The 22,849-nt window shown below is 49.7% G+C and overlaps 1 protein-coding gene across 1 annotated transcript in view; it reads left to right on the forward strand.

The window, feature by feature from the left end:
• The window catches only part of ABCA13 (ATP binding cassette subfamily A member 13), a 323,477-nt gene that overhangs the window by 41,375 nt on the left and 259,253 nt on the right, over positions 1-22,849 (forward strand). Inside the window, exons 7-16 of the mRNA XM_032305346.1 lie at positions 901-1,031; positions 5,859-5,992; positions 8,810-8,974; positions 9,936-10,120; positions 13,005-13,132; positions 13,590-13,687; positions 13,938-14,111; positions 15,012-15,217; positions 16,214-16,353; positions 20,200-20,314. Coding sequence (XP_032161237.1) covers positions 901-1,031; positions 5,859-5,992; positions 8,810-8,974; positions 9,936-10,120; positions 13,005-13,132; positions 13,590-13,687; positions 13,938-14,111; positions 15,012-15,217; positions 16,214-16,353; positions 20,200-20,314 — 1,476 coding nt within the window. The remainder of the gene's footprint in view (positions 1-900; positions 1,032-5,858; positions 5,993-8,809; positions 8,975-9,935; positions 10,121-13,004; positions 13,133-13,589; positions 13,688-13,937; positions 14,112-15,011; positions 15,218-16,213; positions 16,354-20,199; positions 20,315-22,849) is intronic.

Here is a 22,849-nt window from a genome sequence, read left to right on the forward strand (position 1 = left end):
ATGTGCCTGGCTGGCTCAGTAGGTTAAGCCTCTGCCTTTGGCTCAGGTCATGATCTCAGGGTCCTGGGATGGAGCCCTGCATCAGGCTCTCGGCTCAGCAGGGAGTCTGCTTCTCCCTTTCCCTCTGCTGCTCCCCCTGTTTGTGCGCTCGCTCTTTCTCTGTCAAATAAATAAGTAAAGCCTTACAAAGAAGAAAGGATGTGGTATCTGGCAGACTGATCATTTATTAACGGTCTGTCTTGTCATCATGAGACACCCTTCATCACACGGGGACACCGTGCGAGACGTTCCTGAAGGGGAAGCTGCAGGGAAGTGTCCTGTCTGATGCACAGCTTATATGTTGCTGGTCTCTTGCTGCTAAGATTTAGACATATGGATTTTCTAGTTTACAGGCTTACTATTTATAATTAGACTTAATACAGTTACTTATAAAATACAACGTTTCGGTATTTAAAGAATAACATGAACGCAATATATACGCGGTCTCCCCGGAGCCCCTTGTTCTGTGAAACTGGTTGCTGACCCTTGATGGTGCCCCTGACATCCTGAGATGCATGGGTTCAGACAGTGGGGGGTTGGGGGGCTCGCTATTCTAGAAGGGGACCTCCAGAGTTCAGACTGATGACCTGAGCTCAAAGCAGTGAGGGTGTCTGACCACGTGCTTTGTAGAGGCGATGATACCTTGCACCCCGGCTGGCCTTGCTGGCTGTCGGAATCATCGGTCCCTAGTCTAGGGAGTCAGGGCCACATTTGAAGCCACGCTGAGAGCTGGTAAGTCCGTGGTCTGTCCACATCCTGCAAAGGGCTGGGACCTGGCTGCCGGGCCACAAGTAATTCTGGGTCCGTTGCCCTCAGTTTGCAAAGCCCACTCACTTTACTTTGGTTTTCTTTTGGTTCCAGTTCCTTGGCAGCTTTGGAAGATTTAGACTGGCTGCCCCTCAACCACACTTTCTCCACGGTTTCTGAAATCGTGCTGAACGTGACAATTTCGACGCTGACATTTCTGCAGGAGCACGGGATGGCCGCCGCTGGTATGTGTACCCGAGAGCTCGTGTGGGATTTCATGTGTTTCCCTGGTCACGTTCGTCAATAGCCACCACAGAGCTCCAAAACTGTTCAAAAAACGATTTAATCAAAATGTCAAACACCGAAAGGAAACCATGGTTCCTGTTTCTAAAAGGTGGAAGTAGACTGAAAATTTGGAATTCAAACCTGAATTTGACTTTGTACTGTTATTGAAACTCTGTGGCCACTGCTCATAAATGGGTTATTTTTAAGTAAAAAATTATTGATTTTTAAAATTCTTTTATTTGATGTCCTTGAAGGTTAGACCTGTCATTGGCTCTGTGATTTGAATCTTTCCTCTCTCCTCTGCTCCTATTTGGAAAAAAAATATTTGAAAAATAGAAAGGCAGATGGATGTAGACTTGGAAAGCCCAAACAGACAAACCCCGTTAATATGTTTTTTAGAGTTTTATTTTATAAGTAATCTCTAGATTACTTATAATCTCTAATCTCTAGAGTTTATTTTATAAGTAATCTCTACACCCAACGTGGGGCTTGAACTCATGACCCCAAGATCAAGAGTCCCACATTCTTCCACTGAGCCAGCCAAGCACCTTTAAAATGGCATTGGTTTAAAGTGTACAATGTGATGGTTTGAGACAAGCGTACGTTGTTGCAGTTATTTTCACAGTGGAGTTAATGAGCCCATTTCTCTCCTCCCACAGTGAGTTACCTCCCCTTTGGTGAGAGCACTGAAGACATCTTAGCAAATCTCAAGCATATGATACAGTATTAGTAACTGTAGTCACCATGCTGTATATTAGATCTCCAAAACTTACTTGCCTTATAACTAAGTTTGTACCCTTTGACCAGTATCTCCCACTTTCCCAACTCTCAGCTCCCCCTTAGCCCCTCCTCTACTCTCCGTTCAGGGTATTATTTCTTCAATTGCCAACTGGACCTGAATGTTTTAATTCTCTCTTTCTGTTTCTCTATTTCTATCTCTTTCTGTAAGGGAAATTCAAGGGAATGGACAGTGGAGTTAGGATTCATACACTCATCTATCCATCATTCAACCACGTAATCATCCATCCACCACCACTCACCCATCTGTCCGTCCATCCATCCATCCATCCATCCATCCATCCATCTCAACATCCATTCATTTGCCCATCCATCCACCTGCCCACCCATCCACACATCCATCCATTCATCTATCTGCCCATACACCCACCCAGCCATCTATCTACATATCCATCTATCTATCCATTCATACATCCATATATCCATTCATTCATCAATCTATCCACCTACTCACCCATCCACACACCCCCATCCGTTCATCTATCCACCCACCCACCCACTCACCCATCCACACATCCATTCCCACCGATCCACCAATCCATCCATCCACACCTTCAATAAACATGTACTGAGTACTTCCTATGAACCAAACATTGTCCTAGGAGAGGGAATAAGAAATGGAGTAATACATGGTTCTTGCTCTCAGGGAGGTCCTGCTTAGTACAGGATGCTTCAATAAAGAAAAAACACAGCCCACAGAGTAGGGATCTGGCCTCTTAGGAAATGCGTTGAGGAGAGGTTCTGAAAGATGAGTTCTAGTTCATCAAAGACACAAGGGAGCACTACCAGGAAGAACTGTGCATGAAGTTCCTGGCTTTGGCAAGAGCTGTGTGTGTTTTATGCCCATTGTGTTTGGGGCAGTGGGCAATGGCAGGGGGTAATCCAGAAAGTATCCTGAGCCAGATCACAGAAGAATGCTGGGGCAGCTTTTGGACCAGCATTGTGGACAGATATTCCTGGCACAGATGTGAAGGCCAGACTGGGGGGCAGGCAGGCAGACCTGGGGCCAGGAGCCCAGGATCATGTTCTCTGCCTGCTGCTAACTCTTGAAGTCTGTCTCCTGACCTATGTCAAGAGGTGGTTATCCACAGATTTCTACCTCTCCCAGACTTTTCTGGTTCCTTGGAACAACCTGATATGACACCCTCTCTCCCCCCCAGTCACACTCAGGTTCTTCTTGTTTCTGGTGGCTTAGCATAGGGAGGAGTTCATCCTGGGAAGGAGAGCCCCTGTCCTCTGGGATCTACAAGAGGAAAGACTAGTTATTAATGTCGAATTTGCTTCTTCTCCAGTGGGAACCAGCAGTCCTTACCCTCAGAACGGAACCTCCCTGGTGATGTCTGTGGTGACAAGACTCATTAGGAAGCTCAAGTATTTTTACATGATCCAAATTACAACAATCTATTCACCTTATAACTGGAACTATAAGTACAGCTAAGAATGTCATTAAAATAAGCTATTTTTTCAGTTGCCAGGGAGTCAGAGCTGAGAAACATTATGACGAAGCATCTCAAGGCAACTAAAAATTATCCTCTTTCTCTTGTGTCCAAGAAAAGTACCTTTGGCTAATGAGCAGATCACGGTGTGGGAAGGGGAGGAATGCGCCCTGTCAGTGACTTGGGGTCAAGGGCCCAGGCACATGCTTCACTGAACTTGTGAATTCCTGTGATCTGAGCTCTGCTGTCCAGCAGCGAGTGTCAAGCCCTATGTTTCTCATTGTTCTAGAATGATGATGATTACTATTATTTAATTTAATTTTATTTTTTTCAGTGTTCCAAGGTTCATTGTTTGATTTTTTTAAAAAGATTTTATTTATTTGACAGAGAGAGGGACAATGAGAGAGGGAACACAAGCAGGGGGAGCAGCAGACAGAGGAAGAAGGAGAAGCAGACTCCCCGCGGAGCAGGGAGCCTGATGCCGGGCTCGATCCCAGGACTCTGGGATCATGACCTGAGCTGAAGGCAGACGCTTAACGACTGAGCCACCCAGGTGCCCCTAGAATGATTTTATAGTTTGATACCCCTCAGTGACTGGTGTCACTATTTCCCCCTCCCTTCTGGAATTCTGTGCATAACCCTAATACGTTCTGAGAGCAGCAGAGTTTAATGGTTACCACGCAGGGTCAGGGCTCAGATCTGGATTTGAATCATGACTAAAGCCAGAGGTGTGAGATCATATGACTCACAGTCTGCTTCCTTCTCCCCCAGAAGAGGGTAGTTATTACACCTACCTGGTGTGTTGTGGGGAACTTAGCAAGACTTGTCCAGGAAAAGTCCTAGCCTAGGGACTGCCTCTTTGACACACAATAAATGCCAGTTTAAAATCTCAGAACCAGGAGCCCTGGGGTGGCCCAATCTGTTGAGTTTCCGACTCTTGGTTTTGGCTTAGGTGTTGATCTTGAGGTCTTGCAATCGAGCCCTACGTTGGACTCTGCATTCAGTGTGAGGTCCGCTTAGGATTGTCTCTCCCTTTGCCCCTCCCCCTCAGTAAATAAATAAATGTTAAAATTAAAATAAAACCATAGAACCAGACCTTGTCCCCTTTATGCATAGACAGCTAGACTAATAGCAAGGGGTCTCAGATTTCTGGGATCTGCCCCATCTTCGATGCCTTCCTAACGTCCCCCAGGGCTGGGCCTTTTGTAAGTGGCAGAACTATGTCCTTCCTGGAGAACCACAGTATTAATTTAGGGATACTGAGAGAGGGAGCCTGGGGAGCTTAGTCGATGAAGCACCTGCCTTTGGCTCAGGTCATGATCCTGGGGTCCTGGGACCGAGCCCCATATTGGGTTTCCTGCTCGGTGAGGAGCCTGCTTCTCCTTTTCCCTCTGCCTGCTGCTCTCCTGCTTGTGTTTTCTCTGTCTCTCTCTCTCAAGTAAATAAATAAAAACTTAGAAAAAAATAAGGGTACCAAGAGGTCACGCAAGTGAGAATGGTTTTGTGGTCCTTTGCATGTGTGGATGCCTAGGAGAGGCTTGTGGTTCACGATCTGAACACTGTCTCACTGCTGGGAGACAGTTTCTGAACAAGTCTCACCTTGGAATTTATAAGCTTTATAAAGCTTTATAAGCTTTTAGGTTTGCAATCGCCAGGCCACGGTCACAGAGATTATGTCAAACCTCGGAGGGGGCATTTGGAATTATATTCTGCATGTGCTGTTTCCAGGGAGTGTTGATGGGTTCTTTGGGTCCCAATGAGTTTTATACCTTGATTAATTCTTTTAAGGGAAATTTTATCTGTGGCCTTAAGTAGTTTTCAGGAATGCGGTTTTATTTTTATTTTTTTAAAAAAGCATTTAATTTAATTTATTTATCTGAGAGAGAGGTAGAGCAGGGGGAGGAGCAGAGGGAGCGGGACCAGCAAACTCTTCGCAGAGCACGGAGGTGACTTAGGGCTCGATCCCATGGCCCTGAGACCATGGCCTGAGCTGAAATCAAGAGCCAGATGCTCAACTGACCGAGCGCCCCAGGCGCCTCAGAAATGTGTTTTTAAAGGGGGCGGTATTTTCTGCTGTGAATTTACTGCCATTTATCCTTTTCCCCCATGCTAGACGCTTCGCAGGTTTTAGTACTGACTCAGTGTAAGACCAGTGCCATAGTGTTGTGTTGTACATTACTTCTTCTTCATGCATCTGGTTAGGCTTCTCGAGAAGGATTTTTTGAAAGTGTAATTATTGGGCTCAGTGATTGGAATTTCATAAAGCTCTTGAAATACGTTGTCATATTCCTTCTGGAAACTCTGCGATCATGAATATGAGGGCCGTGGGCCACCCTACTAAGCTGCGAGGCATCCCGTGGTCGCTTCTGTTTGCTTCTCCAACCTGAGTGCCTGGAGAGCATTTGGTCTCCACTTGCTTTTCTTGGTGGAGTGAACGAGGCGCCGCGTTCTGAATCGTGCGTCACACTGTTGCCGCTTTAACTGACTCACTATTGTCACCTTAACTTAATTACACACATTACACATTATCGTCACTCTTTGGTTGCCTTGCAGGGTCCAGATACAACCTGTCCCTGCGGGAGCTGGTGTGGGACCCACAGAAGGTCCAGGCTGACCTCAGATCCCGATTTGGCTTCAATGACCTTCACACAGAGCAAATCCTGAATTACTCCATGGAATTTCAGGAGGTACGCTCGCTTGAGGCTTCTCACTCTGTGGGGTTCCCCCTCGAGAGTGTTCCTCTGAGGGTGCTCCCGGGGAGGGTGCGCGATGGGGTGGAGGACGCAGCAGGACAGGGAGTCCTCCGCGAGCCTCGGAGCCACCTGGATCGGTCTGGCCCTTCTAGAAGTCTCCCTTCCTCTTACCTGGTCATTGTATCCCAGCCCCAGAGGTGGTTTGGAAGTAACAATAATTAGTCACAGTCATTCTCTCTCTCGGTCCCTATAAGGGGTCGGGGTGGGAGCGAGGGGCAGGAGCTGGGGGGCTCACCAGATAGGAGCCTCCCTTTTCAAACTGAATAAACTAAAGGAGTTGGAAGAGCTGACCCCTGGAGACCCAGCTCGCCGCTGCTATTCCTGAGGTTCTAGAAGGCTCTTTCTGCGCCTTTCCTTTGTCACTCCCGTGTGTTTGCCAGCACTCCTGCTTTGCATGGGGCAGGGTCTGGAAACCGTGCACCTGTCTCCATTGGCTGCACGGATTCCTCCAGGGTGAGAGCCTTGCCGGTCGGGGTCAAGGGGTCGGACGTTTGGGCAAGACCCGCACTCTTTGGCTTGGGTCTTGTTCTGTGCCTAGGGTGTGGGTTTTGCTCACTTCTCGGAGGTCCAGCACCTGGCGCTTCCCGGCTGGCCCTTCTCACATTCTCATAGCCACTATGTGCGTGTGCACAGTTGCTCTTCACTTCTGGGTTACCAGTCGGTGCTGTGAGTCTGGGGGTCAGCCGCTGGCCTCCGCCGGATGCTGCTGCTAACAGCTGTGTGTCTGGAAAATTCCTTCTGCCAGTGGGTCTCAGGCTTGGCCAGGAGGGGTGGGTTCCTGGGCTCCTCCTGCACCTGGCACCAGTTCATTAACCACTGACCTCCCGTGGGACTTGGAATTGGGCCCCGTGGCACCTGTCGTGGGCACGGGGGAAAGCCAGGGGGCTGATGCTACTCTGCTTTCTCTAGACTTAGGACCCTGCTTTCTCATTATTTTGGAATATAGTTTGCATCACATTACACAGAACCTTTACTTTAGAATGGTAAGTATTTCAAGATTAGAATTCCAGGGAGGCCTGGGTGGCTCAGTGGGTTAAGCGTCGGCCTTCGGCTCCGGTCATGATCCCAGGGTCCGGGGATCGAGTCCCACATTGGACTCCCTGCTCAGTGGGGAGCTTGATTCTCCCTCTCCCTTTGCTGCTCCCCCTGCTTCTGCACATGCTCTGCCTCTAGCTCCCTCTGTCAAATACATAAATAAAATCTTAAAAAAGATGAGAATTATGAGGGCGATGGTTGGGAAGGGCACAGAGCACATGTCACAGGTCCGAGGCTCCCCTGGCTGCTGGGACACATTTCTGCCAGCCTGGTGGTCCCACACAACACACAGTTACGACGGCATAGCTCTGGAAGTCGGACGTCCCAAACGGGTGTCCGGGGGCTCAAATCAGGGTGTCTGTGTTCCTCTGTAGGCTCCAGGGCGCGCGCTCTCCTTCCCTTCTTAGCTTCTAGAAGCCGCTGCACGCCCTGGCTCCAGGCCCCTCTCCCCTCAGGGCAGTGGTGATGGGGTATTTTCTCACACAGCGTTTGCCTTCCCCTCCCACGTGTAAGGAGCCCTGTGATTTCAGTGGGCTCAGTTCATAATCCAGGGTGGTCTCCCCCTCTCAGAGTCTGCTGGTCAGCAACTATAATTCCACCTGCTGAGGGAACACCTACTCATAGGCTCTGGGGATTCGGAGGTGAGCACCTCGGGGCACCATCACCCTGCCCCCCACCATCGGGACGCAGAGAAGTGCATCCCCCCACCATCACCCTGCCCCCCACCCACGTGAGGCTCCTCACATTCCAGCATTCGCAGAGCCTCCCAGAGCCTCCCCTGGTCCCATCTGACCGTGGGCGCTGCCGCTCTGGGCCTTTGCATGTGCTGCCCCTAGAAGAGAGGAATCCCTCCCGCTTCCATTCTCCACTGCCCACCGAGAAGACTGATACATCACGGCTCATGTCCCTGTGGGACCCCCAGGTCCTCTCTCCCCAATGACCCGTCACGAGGCCATTGCAGGGAGCCTGACTGAGCCGTGTCCATGTCTCAGGGACCGTGTGAATCTTGTGGGAAGGGACGGGGCCATGTTTCCCTCACGGGATACCGTGGCTTTGTGATAGTCACCAGTGAGTGTCATTTCTCTGCGTCCCGAAGGAAGCTTCCAGGGAGCCTGTGGGGCATTAATGGCTTTTGGCTGTCACCATCCGTAGAGGTTCTGGAACGTGGTGTGCAGTTACTGTAAATCCACGTAACAGGAGTGTGGCTCGTTCCCACGCACACGCAAGTATTTTTACAGAACTACAGGAGAAGAACTGTGTGTAGAAGTTCATGTACAGAAATAAGGGAGATTTGGGTCCAAAATGTCAAACCGTTTCTGACCCACAAGTCCAGTGTGACTTGTCCTGACTTTGTCCGCCTTTGGTAACTGGAAGAGAAAATGTTTCTGGCAAAGCTGCTTCGGGGGTGCCCGGTGCCAGGTGAATGGGGCTGGCCTGCTGTCTGCTTTTGGCTGGAGACTGAAAAAGCCGTATTTGATTCATCCCATGTCCTCGACCCAGAGAAACTGCTGTTTCCACTGCTTGCGGACGATCCTGAAACAGGTCATTCCAGAAGGTGTCCCTCCACTGACCACACAAGCGACCCTTTATCAGCCTGTTCCTTCTCCCGTCCAGCAAAGCCCTGAGCTCTTCCTTTGCCAAGGTTGTGGTATTATTCTCAGAGGGGAACATTCTGGAAAAAAGCAGACTTGTAACGATGTTCCCTTTCTTTGGCAGATTCCCACAGAAGCAGCTTTGGAGCGGATGGTATGTTCCATCTTGTCCCGGACTTCCGAGGACGAAGCTGTCCTGGAGGGTCACCCCGCAGACTGTCCCCCACGCTGGTCTGAGGCCACTGACTACCTGGTGCATGTGGTCAACTGGCTGCAAGCGTCCAAGCAGGTGCCCTCTGCAGAGACCCGCTCAGTGTGTCTGCACCCATCTCTCTCCTCTCTGTCTCTCAGACTCTGATTTTATTGATTTTTATAGCATTTGATTTCTTTTTGGGAACACAGGTAAAAGGGCATAAATGTGGTCCGCGGTGTTGGACGAGGGTTCTGTGCAGCTACAAAGCTGAGAACCTGTTCTCTTTCCCTGCACTCTGTTCCCTGTTTCCTTGCTGTCCTTTCCAGAGACGAGCCCTGGGAGCCCCACATCCTGCCCACTAAGTGCCCTTCTCCTGCGTGTGTCCACTGGCCTCGACTCGCTGGGGCCTCACCGCACATGTCCCCAGAAAGCCTGTCTTACTCTGAGACGCACACGTGGCCGTGACAAGAGCCATAGTGTGTTTTTGGCATGCGGGGTTTCCACAGGGCTCCTTGGATGACCACCTAGGACATTCGGAAGCAGGGGCCCAGCCCCCTGGGGCTCTTGAGGTGGGGGGCGCCACTCAGCCTATCCTTTCACTCTGGCTTTGACGAGAAGCATCGTACTCGAACCATAACCAATTTAAGGGAAACAGAGAAAGGTGCTGTTACCTGCTTTCATGGGCGAGTGTGGAGCCCGACATGGGGCCTGATCTCACAACCCCGAGATCACGACGGGAACCAAAACCGAGAGTCGGATGCTCCACTGACCGAGCCCCCCAGGTGCCCCCGCCTTCTCTTTTGCAAGTGGCCCTGGGGCAAAGGGAAGAGAAAAGGGAGCCCAATGGAAACCCTGCATGCAGCCGTTGATGCCATTTCTAATCTTTAGTTTCTGAGTAGAAATTAAATCCTACGGCACGTGACAGACCTTTCAATCTGGCAACATCGTAAACACGGGCCATCCATCCTCTAGAAGACTCTGTTACTATATCCCATGCACAAGCTCTCCTGTCTACTGGTTATGGTTCATAACACTGTTTCCTTTTCTACGTGTGCAGGTGTTCCCTGGCGTTCTCCAGCAGGTGCTCGCTGGGGCCGCCCACAGCCTGGAGGCTCTCCGAGGTCCGACTGTGGAGGGGCAGGAGCCACAGCAGGTGGTGAAGGTTCTGCAGGCTCTGATTCCCCTCCTGAGTGACAGCGTGGCGGCAGATGGCCCCACCGGCAGCCGCCCATCTCCCAAGATGTAAGGCGTGCTTTCCTGTTTGATTACTGGTTAGGCTCGTGAGCCTGAATGTTAAGGACGCGTGATAAGACAGCGAGAGGAGAATTCATAGGACCACAGCTAGACAGTGGCTTCCTAGTCAGTAGCTGGGAGATGACTCCAGGATGGTGTCGTGGGGACCGTCCCAAATCGTTTGCCCCAAACTCATGTCTGTATTTGTTTTTTAAAGATTTTACCCATTTGTTTGTCAGAGAGAGAGAGAGAGAGAGAGAATGAGAGCAGAAGCACGAGCGGGGGGAGAGGCAGGATCCCCGCCGAGCAGGGAGCCTGATGCAGGACTCGAACCCAGGACCCTGAGATCATGACCTGAGCCAAGGGCAGACACATAACCCACTGGAACACCCCTCACCCTACCCCAGGCGTCCCCCTATGTCTGTTCAGAGGAGGGCAACAACCCAGTGGGGGAGCATATCCAAGAAGGGGGTCAGCCTTCTGGATTTCAGATCTAAAATGAACAAAAGCATTGTGGAGGCACTCGCATGGAAGAAACTGTTTTTACGGTTGTTTTGAAGTTTTGCACCGTTGAATTGTTTGCAGAAGGTCTGGAAACACTTCAAAAATGGGGAAATGTAGACCCTCTTCATTTTTGAGATAAGCTGAATGGATTCCCGACGGGTGGTTCTATTGCAGTATTCGGCCGTCTTTTTCAGCGGGTCCTACCCTTGGCAGGAACTTGGCCCCATTACATGCCTCAGGTGTAGGCTTTCCTTGGAAGCGAGCAGAGAATATCTCAGTATTGTCTCCGAAGGGGCCATTTCAAGCCACCGGCCTCAGATCGCCTGCTGTTACACAGCACGAGAGAGAATTGCATCGTTAGAATCGCACGGGGTCGGGGCGTGTTCTCAGGGCACACATGATGTACATACAGGTGTGTACATAACTGGACACATTTCCAACTCCCTCGAGTTTTCTGGAACCTGGTAAGGAAGGAGGATCTTGCTTTTGAAGGTCTAGTTTCCTGTTTTATCTTAGAGATCTCCCGGGTGCTAGCGATAGAGTAGGTCACCTTCCTGACCTTACAAACCTCCCGTGCCCCTGCCACTTCTGCCCGGGCGACAGAGAGCCCTGGGGCACTCTGGATCTCAGATCCTCCAGGGAGCAGGGATGTGAGAGACTCCCTTGGAGGACCAGGTGTGGCTGGCCCGGGCTTCTCTTTCCGCCCACACTCAGGATGGGAAGGTGGGGGGTCTTCCCGCAGCTACTGTGTGCACCCGGCCAGCCGTGGGGCCCTGGAGCCTCCCTTTCTCCCCACACCCACCTCTGTTCGGGGATACAGATGGCCTCCACTTGGCCGTCTGGGTAACAAGCAAGTCTGTGGCCGGTGCACTTCTGGTCCCTGGGTTTCCACCTCCCCATGCTGATGGCATTTCTTGGTTTTCTTGGTGGCCGCCGAGTCCCTTACCAGTTATGAAGCCCTTGGTCTGCTGCTGGCTCCATGCGGGACACCCCCCACCCCCCAGTGGCCTCATGTCTTCCCCTCTAAGGAAGGAAGGACCCACCCCCTCCCTTGTTATGGCCAGCAGGGAGACCCCGGGGTTGAGGACACCCCACACTTAGTGGCGGCTCACAAGTGCTACCCAGTCTCTCACGCCTCCCACGGCATCCGCCTCTCTCTCCTCAACTCACCCCCAGGCTCACCGAGGTTCCTCCTCCGACGTCCCCTGGCACAGACCCTCCCGATCCAGTCTTGTCTTGTGAATCCCGTGTTTTCGCAGCAGCTTGTTTCCTGCGTTCGGTGTGGGGGCGGCCGTGGCTCGGGTCCCAGCGCCCTCCTCTGTGTGCACACCTGCTTCGGCCCCTGGGCTCGCGTCCCCTCCCGGCATTCCTCAGGGTGTCCCACTGAGCGCTCGCTGTCGTCATGATTTTAGACGCCACCTGCCCGTCCTGAGGTTAGCCCTCGCTTTCCGGCGGCGCCCCTGGATCCTCGTACCATCCACACTGCCCTTGGTGGGAAACTGTTGGCCGGAACACCACAGCTTCTTACTTCTACCCTGTTCTCGCCGAATGCTCACACCTTCTCTCCTCCAAGTCCCAACTTCCAACCGGACGACCCACCAAGCTTTCCTTTGGGACCGAGGACACATGTCATCGGAGGCAGGGGGTGCTCGTGGTGCACCTGTTCCTGCCTGGACCTCCTGCACCGGGGTGATGAGATGCAGGAGAGGCGGGCTGGTGTGGGCATGGGGCCAGGTAGGGCCAGATGAGGACCGGGTGCCACCCATCGCTGGCCCAGCCTCGGGCACCTTGCACGGGTGCCCCTAGAGCATCTCCTGGGTCTCACCTTTCAGCTCACTTTCTCTTCCTGGGCAGGAGATTCCCTGTGCTTGCAGGGATGCCTGACGGTCTGCCTTCTCCCTCTGAGGCACTTGCTCCCACAGGGTGACCCCCACCCGGTTCTTCACTCGAACATTCTGTTCCAGTGTCAGCTTCTCTCGCTGCAGAGTCCCTGTCTTTCCAGCTGCTCGTCTGGGTGGCTCCCTCCCTCTTCCTGAGTCGGGCACCCTCTTAGGGCAACAGAGAGCCTCTGGGGTGGGGGGGAGCTTTGGCTGTCTGGGACAGCTGGACAAGTGTACCTCACTCCCCCAGCCCTGTGACTGCCTGCCTTCCCGGGGAGCGTGGTCTCTGCAGCGGTCAGCTGGGGAGCGCCTGTGTCTGCACCAGGGGCCTCTGTTTCCCTCCACTCCCTGCCCAGGGGCTGCAGGTGTCCAGCTGTCCTGCCGGGAGTCCTTCTTGGCCCTGGGAGACTCTTATAGCTGCTGTTAATTCACTTTCGTTGGGTCCCGCACCCACCACGCAGAGTGCGGCATTCTGACACTCTTCTTAAAATAGTTTCCTGTGCCCTCAGATTACTGCATCTGCAGCAGCTGGAGAATGTCCTTCGAGACCTGCCCCCGTGGCCAGCCCTAAAGAGACTGCTTCTGCTCCTCGGAGCGCTCAGGAACGCAGTAGCCCAGAATTTGCGTTTTGTCCAAGGTAAACTGGCTGGGTCTTACTTGTTGCCGGCTCGCTAGGAGGCCACATGAGACTGATTGAAAAGCAGACTTGAAACTGCCTGATGCCTTTGTTGGGCTCAGACACAGTTGTCACGGTGCATTTTATGCTCTGCAGGGTGGCTGGGGAGTGGGGCGGGGGCTTCTTCCCTCTCCGTGGTGGAGAGGGAAGAAGTGAGGACGGATGTCGCTTTTGGAGTGAAGCTCTCCTCTCCCCTGATGCCGTCCTCATGCGTCTTGAGGACGTTTGAAATGACAGTGCAATGACTTTTCTGTTTTCCTCTCTCAGGGAGATCATAAAATGTCTGATAATAGGTGCAGTTTGCTGAGCTGCTGGTTTTCTGAATTCCCTGTGCTCGTCGCGGCCTCGTGGAGAAGCCGGGTGGGGAATAGTGTGCTTGAGGGGAAATAGTCATGCCGTCCCTTTGTCGACCTTACAGCAGTGCTCACGTGCCCGGAGAGACCGTCTAACAGCTCCACACTGGGCGGACCCGAGCAACTGCACCCAGAAAGGGACGCGTTCCTTCGGTGGAAGCAGGTAAAGCACAGCACAGGGTTCCAAATCAACGAGTTTGAGAAAACGTTCAAGCCGCTCGTGCTCTCTTCTGTTTTGCCCCTGCTGTGAGCTGTGCTGGTAACATGTGCCAGCAAAGAGGACAATTTTTGAAGAGCTTTGTCTTAATTTTGGAATTCGGACGGCTGCTGGTGTCTGGTTGTTGCTCTCTAGCCCTTGGGGGGCAGCACAAGCCTCTCTGAGTCACCCCCTCCTGCTCCCCTTCGTCGTTCAGGTCTTGGTGAAGAAGGCTATGGACAGGTGCCTAAATGCCAGCTTGTCTGGGAAGGAGGCTCTCCGGTGTGGTGGGAACCCTGGTGCCTGGGAGCGCCTCCGGGCACTGTCGTGTCCCCATGACTCCACCAAGAGCAGCGTTTTCAACGAGCTACTGCAGTCAGCGGAGGACGCGGTAAGTAGCCGCCTTCTGATCTCGTGCGCTGATGCCAGTGGGCTGATTTTGCAGGTTAGACACCCCCCACCCCCCCGCCATGGAAATCCAGCCACCCCTGCTCCGTCCCTCCTCCGGCCCCACTCGGAGGCTGCCCGTCACCCATCTGGCCCAAATCTCCTTGACAGCGGTCTTCCCCAAGAGCACCCTAAACTCTCAGACCGCGCCTCCCCGCCCGCCTGGTTTCCGGGCTCCCCGTCCGCTCCATCCCTGGCTGCAGACGTCGAGAGGCCGGACACATGACTTCAGGCATCGGCCAGCTTGGAGCACAGAGCCGCGGCCAGCCCTGCTTCTCCATGTCCCCGCCCCTTGCTGAGAGCTTGAGAGAGTGGGGAGCCATTTGTTAGTAAAATTCATGATGTCCCCTTCGACCCATATTTTTCTCACCGAGCACTACAAGTGATAGTACCATTCCCTTTTCTGCTGTTCATTTTTTTCCCTCTGTATGGCGTGTTTCATTTCTTATTTTCTCATGCTGCCTGGTAGGGTTGGGCTGGAAGGGGCACCTGCGCTTCTGGTGTGTGTGTGTGTGTGTGTTTTTTTTTTTTTTTTTTTTTTTTGTTGGAGGATGTGGGCTATTAACTGTGGAACAGAATCACAGGAGCGTGACTCCGAGAAGGCTGGGTCCTGTGGGGCGACTGGGGGACTAGCCAGCACAGATGGGCTTCACACCTGTGTCCCTTCGGACACAGCCTTGATTTGGGGGTAAAGAAGCAAGTCCAGGACGGTCCCTCAGGTTACAAAAGCAGGTCTGCAGGGCACAGTCTTGGAGTACAGTTCAAGAGAGCCCTTGGTATGGGAGACGGGACATGCGCTGCTTCCCGGGGCCACCCTGTCCTTACGTGCTCTTCCCCTGTCAAGGATCGCCTTTTACAAGAAGTCGTCACTGGGCGGACAGATGTGGCAGATTCAGGATTCGAAGGACTTCTGGGCTGGCAGGAAGTAGAAGCGCAGCTGGAGGACGTGGGCCTTTCCTGCAGGCGGCTCTCCCAGCGGCTGGCAGCGGCCGCCTCACCTGGGGACCGCGACCTTGCCGGTGACTGTAAGGACCAGCTTGCAGCAGCAGTGTGAGTCTGTGTGTGATGGGAAACTGGTGAACAGTTGGGAACCATCTACCAAAACATGGATCCACATTGTATAGCCTATTTCTAGTATATTCTGTTTTTGGTATATTCTATTTCTGGGGGGAGGCATAATTTTTCTTTTTTTTTTTTTAAATTTTTTATTTATTTTCAGTGTAACAGTATTCATTGTTTTTGCACCACACCCAGTGCTCCATGCAATCCGTGCCCTCTCTAATGACCACCACCTTATTCTCCCAACCCCCCACCCCCACCCCTTCAAACCCTTCAGATTGTTTTTCAGAGTCCATAGTCTCTCATGGTTCATCTCCCCTTCCAATTTCCCTCAACTCCCTTCTCCACTCTAAGTCCCCATGTCCTCCATGCTATTTGTTATGCTCCACAAATAAGTGAAACCATATGATAATTAACTCTCTCTGTTTGACTTATTTCATTCAGCATAATCTCTTCTAGTCCCGTCCATGTTGCTACAAAAGTTGGGTATTCATCCTTTCTGGTGGAGGCATAGTTTTTCTTTTAATCCTTAAAAAAAGACTGACCTATTTGGTACTATTGGAAAGCATTTAAAAATGCAAAATATTAGGGGTAGATAAATAATCTCAGGTAGATAAATAAAATCTTTTGAAAAAAGTAAAAATATAAGATATTAAACAAGCCCTTTAAAGGTTTACCATTGACTTAACCTTCTGCAACAGTCTTGGCTGCAAAGTTATAGTAAGTTATATTAAGTCCTATTTTCCTCTTTCTGTTCTCTTGACGTGCTGTGTCTTATGTTTCATATATTCCCATGTCACTTTTGCTCTTTAAACTGAGTGGGGGGATTTGTAAGTAATCAAATACTAGTAAGGAGACCATCGAGAAGGTTCTTATTTCTGACGTAGGTGACTGCCAGGTGCCCGTGACTGTTGGCCTGTAGAGGAATCCGTCATGTTCTGAAAACCGCGACCAAAGGCGAGCTTTCTCTGGCTTCTCTGATTGCAGGATCTTCCGCGCACTAGGAACAGTTCAGTCATCCCTGGAGGAAACACCCTACTGGAAAGGCTTCACCGGATTTATCAGGAAGACCTGTGAACTGGTCCATTCTGTGAATGTGCAAGGAAGCGTCCAGAATGGTCTCTCTGGTAGGTCAGCCGTCTTCGCTGTGGGAACCTGGGCGCTGCTCCCCCTTCCCCACGTTGCTGCTGAGAGACGCCCTATTTATGAAGGGTGCCGGAGGAGAGGCTCGCCGAGGATTTGCCACTGGGATGCCCACTGTGCATTGTCACCGTGTGTTACGGCGAGACTGACCAGGGCCCTGGCTTGACTGGTTGTCGCTGCTCATTCTACCAGTGACCTCTTTTCCTCTTGACCTGTCCTGGTTTGGCTGATAAACACAGACGGGGTGGACCAGGCATGACGGACTCCGAGAAGTCCAGAGCTGCTGCCTGTGGGGCCTCGTCACTCCTGTGCTGTTAGACTCACCCCGCCCTCCCGGGGCAGCACCCCCATGTCGAGCCCGCTCCCCTCTTTCCGTGCTATCTTCAAAACCCCAAATCCCCTCAAATATGAATTATACAAATTTGCAATGGCCTGACCCCCAGGCAGACATTCCCTCGTCCCAAGGGCCCTCTTTCTGAGAAGATGCTGGCAGGGTGGGACCTGTGTTTCTGACTCGTCCCAGGGGAGAGCTGGTGGTCTGGGTCCAGCTCTCCCTGGGGACCGCGATCGCTCTGGCTGTGCCGTGTGCGCTCCAGCCCCATGGGGGTTACCAGCTTGCCCTTGGAGCACCTCTGCTTCGACTCGGGGTTCCTGCTCTGTAGCCACAGCCACCGAATCTCACTCCCTTCCTTCCTCCTCAAACTGCTGGGGTTTTCATTTTTGTTTATTAGTTTTTATCTAAGTTCCAGATAGTTAGCATATGGTGTAATATTAGTCTCGGGTGCACAATACAGGGACCCAGGACTTCCCTGCGTCACCCGGTGCTCGTCCCGGCAGGTGCCCTCCTTCCTCCCGTCACCTGCTTCCCCATCCCCCCAGGACGCCCCTCCCCCACCCGCCGTGACCAGCAACGTGTTCCCTGCAATGAAGAGTCTGTTTCTTTGTTTCTCTCTCTCTTTTTCCCCTTTGCTCAGTAGTTTTGTTTCTTAAATTCCACGTATGACTGAAAGCATATGGTATTTGTCTTTCTCTGGCTGACGTGTCTCGATGAGCACGATGTGCTCTAGCTCCATCCGTGTTGTTGCAAATGGCAGGATCTTATTCTTTTTGATGGCGGAGTGATACTCCCTTGTGTATATGAACCATGTCTTCATCCATTCGTCTCTCCATGGACACTTGGGCTGCTTCCATGGTTTGGCTCTGGTTGACAATGCTGCTGTCAACCCCAGGGTGCATGGGTCCTTTTGAATCTGTACTTTTGTACCCTTCGGGCAAATACCTCATAGTGCAATTGCTGGATGGTAGTGTAGTTCCATTTTTAACTTTTCCCGACTCTCCATACTCTAGCCGCTGCTTTTAGAGGCTGCCAGAGAAACCCTTCTCTGTGGCGGTCAGTGTCAAACCCACGAGCTGCCCATTGGGTCTCTGCCTCGGCTGCAGGCGGGCCACACTGAGCTCTGCCCTTGGCGGCGGCAAAGCTGGGCTGTCGGCCGTGCCTCCTTGGTTGCATGTTCCTCCAGTGCTAGAGCTTGGCTGGCTCCTGACCATTTCCAGAAACATAGGCGACAAGAGTGACATTTGGCATCCGTGAGAAGCCCGAGTTCAGAATTCTCAATAACATTGACAGTCACAACATTTGTTGTGTTTTGTATGAATTATTTCATCCAATCCCCATGTCAACCCTTGAGCTGGGTTCCATTTTTACTTGATTTTCAGTTGGGAATACTGAGGCTCGTGGAGATTAAATTCTGATATAGACCACCAAGCTCCAAGTATCAAAGCCGAGACACTGTTGTAGGAGGTCTCTCTCCGGAGCCGGTGAACTTCCCTTCTATTTGGACAATCCTCACTGGGCACATCATGCTGCCTCAAGGCTTGCTCCATTATGGAAATAGAGCTTGTCCAAGAACGGAGTTTTCTTGATTCTCTGTTCTGTGAATTTGTGTCCTCTTTCACAGATTTTCTGATTTGTTTCCTGTTTCATGAATTTCCTTTTTTAATCTGTATTATTTCCTCCCTTCCTTCTACTAAATTCAGTTTGATGTTCTTTTCCTAGCTTCTTGATTTTCATATTTTCTTCTTTTCTTTTTAAAAAAGTTTTTATTTATTTATCTGACAGAGAGAGAGAGAGAGAAGAGAGAAAGCACAAGCAGGGGGAGTGGGCAGAGGGAGAACCAGACATCTCCAAGAAGAGAATGTGACACGGGGCTTGATCCCAGGATTCTGGGATCATTACCTGAGCTGAAGGCAGATGCTTAATGACTGAGCTACCCAGATGCCCCAATTTTCTTTTCTAATAGTATACTTTTTTTGTTTTTTTTTTTTTTTAAAGATTTTATTTATTTATTTGACAGAGAGAAATCACAAGTAGGCAGAGAGGCAGGCAGAGAGAGAGGAAGGGAAGCAGGCTCCCCTGTCGAGCAGGGAGCCTGATGCGGGACTCGATCCCAGGACCCTGAGATCATGACCTGAGCCGAAGGCAGCGGCTTAACCCACTGAGCCACCCAGGCGCCCACTAATAGTATACTTTTAAAGCTATAATATTTATTCTATGCAGAACCCTAGTATAGGGCACACAGTTTGATAGGTCACAGTCTTCGTTAACATTCTGTTCAAAATTTCCTGATATTTATTATGATTTCAGGATATTTTTTAATTTTTACTGACATTTGAGGACATTTCAAGTGATTTTTAAAGAAGACTCTAAATTTCTCACCTGTTTTAATGAGAGAACATTCTCAATGGTCAGTCTTTGGAATTTGTTGAGATGTGTTTGTGGCGTACATGGTCCGTTTTGGTAAATGTGTGAGTTCTTCAAAACCATGTCACTTCTGTCCTTGTTGGCTGTAGTAATTATATATAATAAGTAGGTCAAGTTTGTTAATTATCCACATCTTACCTATTTCTCATCTACCTCTTTATTTTTTTTAATTAATTAATTTTTTCATGGGGGGCTTTTTCACGTGGGGCTTGATCCCACAACCCTGAGACCAGAACCTGAGCTGAAACCAACAGTCCGACTCTTAGCTGACTGAGCCACCCAAGCGTCCCGAGAATGACTCGCATGATTAAGAGGTCATGCCAAATGTTGGCAAGAATGCAGAAGGACTGGGGACATCATAGGGTGTTGTGGGAATGTAAAACAGGATGACGATGTTGAAAAACAGCATCAGCATCTCCAAAACTCATATATGCAGACACTGTGTAATCCAGCCATTTTGCATCTAAAGAAAAGAGAGCATGTTTCTATCTGAGACTTGTGCATGGACAGTCAGAGTTGCTGTGTACTTGCAACATCCGCAACCAGGGAGCCAGCCAAGTGTGATTGTGGGACCAAGTGTGACTGTGGGTGGATCTTTCTCTGGTCTCAGGGGGTTTCTTCACCAGCATGCACTGATTTACCCTCAGCTGAATACTTGAAGGAGGCATCAGCAAGTGCTCTGTCTGTGCAGCTCTCTCCTTGGAGTCTGTTCTGCGTGTCTGTGCAGTCTTTTGTACTCCAACCTTCATCCCATCTACTCAAGGTGCCTACCAGTTCCACTTGGTTCTACTTCCTGGGTCAGTCCTGGGATACTTTCTTTAAGGCAACAAATGGGATAATCATGGGTTTCACCTTATTTACCTTCTGTTTTCTGTGGATCACTGTCTGTACTGCTTGATAGCCAGTGGTAGTTGAACTTGGCCAGATGCAGAAGCCAAATCATAAGGATTTCTAATCCTTCTTTGTTTTATTTTCAACCAGATTAAGAACACTAAAGCGTTCTTCACTTTGATAGATTTGACTGTTGTGTCCAACTTGAACTCAATACATGACATGCCTTTCTGTTTAGGTTTCTCTGAGGAATCTCCTTGTTATGAAGAAAACATAGATTGGGAAGCCATCACTGATAATTATTTCACATTTTTGGGTAATTTACTCAAGTCTCCAGCTGCTTCCATCTCCAGGTAAATTTTCAAAATTCAATTTCCAGGTTTTGATTTAACTATTATCTGAGACAAGCAAAACCCATTTATAGGAAATGCCTGCTTTATTTATTTATGTAATTATTTTTAAAGGGAGTTTGAGAGGCAGGGTGAGCGGGGGTTTGGGGGGAAGGGAGAGGGAGAGAGAGAATCTCAAGCAGAGTCCATGTCCTGCATGAAACCCCCAGTGGGGCTCGATCTCACAACCCTGAGATCATGACCCGAGCCAAAATCAAGAGTGGGACGTTTAACCAACTGAGCCACCCAGGCGCCTCAGGAAACACTTGCTTTAAAATATGAACTCATGATGTGACTGTGGATGCAGTATTTCATATTAGGCATTCAATAATATTTGCCCCATAGCACTTATGACTCCTGTTTCCATGGATTTTGAAAAGAAACACAAATGATAGTTTTAAGATTTTCCTTTAAAAGCATGATTCATAATAGATGCTCCAAAAATGGAATGGTTGGATTATAGTCTCATCCAGTTGCATACTTTAGACACGGGATTCGTGACTAAAGATTCTGGGAGCTCTGGGGACTTTTGGGAGAGAACTGATCTTTGGAACTAAATCGCCAGATTATATGCTGCTCATGCATTCAGACAGAAATTCTCATGTATAATTATGGAGATGGTACACAGCTTCTTTCTTTAATTTTTTAATAGATGAACTTCTCACTTTATATCGCGTGTAGTTTAATATTTATTTATTTATTTCAGAGAGTTGGGGGGTAGAGGGAGAGGGACAGAGAGCCTTAAGAAGACTTTGCAGTGAGTGCAGAGGCTGACATGGGGCTCAGTCCCACGATCTTGAGGTCATGACCTGAGCAGAAACCAAGAGTTAGCTGGGTAACCGACTGGGCCATGCAGGTCCCCTGTATGTGGTTTAAAGGACACTTTATTTATTGCTTGTGGGGTGTGTTGACAAAAGCTTTGTGTTAGGACATAGCTTTTACATTTGGGAACGGATCAAATTTATCTGTGAAGTTTGTTAAGAATACAAATTCCTGGAGCCTGCCCCAGACATGCTAAACCTTGGCTGTGTGGAGGACCAAGCTTTCTGTAGATTAAGGAATTCTGCACGTGGTTCTGGTGCACACCAAAGTTCCAAAAGCTATTTGGCAAAAGAAAAACTCTGGGCCATGTCCTGTACCAGCCATATAATAGCTGCCTGAATCTGCTCATTAAAAAAAAAAATTCTATATATTAAAATTGTATTTCTATATATTATAGAAAATTTTCTATATATTAAAATTGTATATATATTAAATTCCTATGTATTAAAATTTATATATGTATATTTATATATTTATTTATATATATATTTATATATGTGTATATATGTATATGTATATATACATATATATATATTTGAAATATTTCTTTTTCTGTGACTTGGAGATACTGGTGTATATCCCAACAGGCTTCTGAAGGAGCAAACTACAACTGTATTTAGAAAAGTGCCTTATAAACTGTAAAGTGATGTAACAACACAGAGCCGTACTTCTACCAGTGTTTCCAGTTACTTCTACTGCAGCCCTTGCTCACACTGCTCTTTTTTTAAAAATTTTATTTACTTGAGAGAGAGAGGAGATTGAGAAAACGAGTGGGAGGAGGAGCAGAGGAGGAAGCAGGCTCCCCACAGCTGAGAGCCCAACACGGGGCTCCATCCCAGGACTCTGACTGAGATCATGACCTGAGCTGAAGGCAGAGGCTTAACTCACTGAGCCACCCAGGTGCCCCAGCTGTGCATGTATTTCTATGCAAGGCTGGACTTGAACAAGATTCGTATGGAATTCCTAATAGCACAGCTTTCTCGTTCTTGCTGGAGAAGTTCCTTGGAGAATGTTCTCAGTGTTTCCTGGTTCAAAGTCGCTACTCTCTTGCAAATAAGAGTAAATTAAATGATGGCGTGCCCCTCCCTTGAGTGTGTGCTTTCTCTCTCTCTCTCACTTAAATAAATAAAATCTTAAAAGAAAGAAAGTAAACTAAATGAAGACTGTACTTTCTGCTCCCACATCCAAGCTATTAGATGGGAGAAAGCAACATTCATTTGTGTCTGTCCTGTCTCAAGACTGTGCCTTAGCCGACAGGATTATAGAGTGAAAGAGGTTTAGGAAGGAATTCAGCCTTGAAGGTATTAGTAGCCAATACCGGTCAAAATCCTTATCCACAATTTTTCAATGTGTCTTTCGAAGTCTGGACATGGAGGCTTTTCTTACGGGGGCCTCACAGCTCCTTCCACAGAGACCCCAACACAGTGCACCCATCTCAGGTCTCACTGCCAGGAGTGTTCATGAGTTGGGGGTCTGCCCCAGTCCCCACGGGTGGAGGGGGCATTAATACATACCTGATACATGAACCATGTCATCTTTTTACATTTTTTAAAATATTTTACTTCTTTTAACTTAGAGCAAGAGAGTGAGCATGAGCGGGACAGGGGCAGAGGGAGAAGGAGAGAGAGACTCTCTGGCAGACTCCAGGCTGAGTGTGGAGCCCCACGTGGGGCTTGG

Source organism: Mustela erminea, chromosome 11 (assembly GCF_009829155.1).
Source record: "Mustela erminea isolate mMusErm1 chromosome 11, mMusErm1.Pri, whole genome shotgun sequence".
Classification (NCBI taxonomy): Eukaryota; Metazoa; Chordata; class Mammalia; order Carnivora; family Mustelidae; genus Mustela; species Mustela erminea.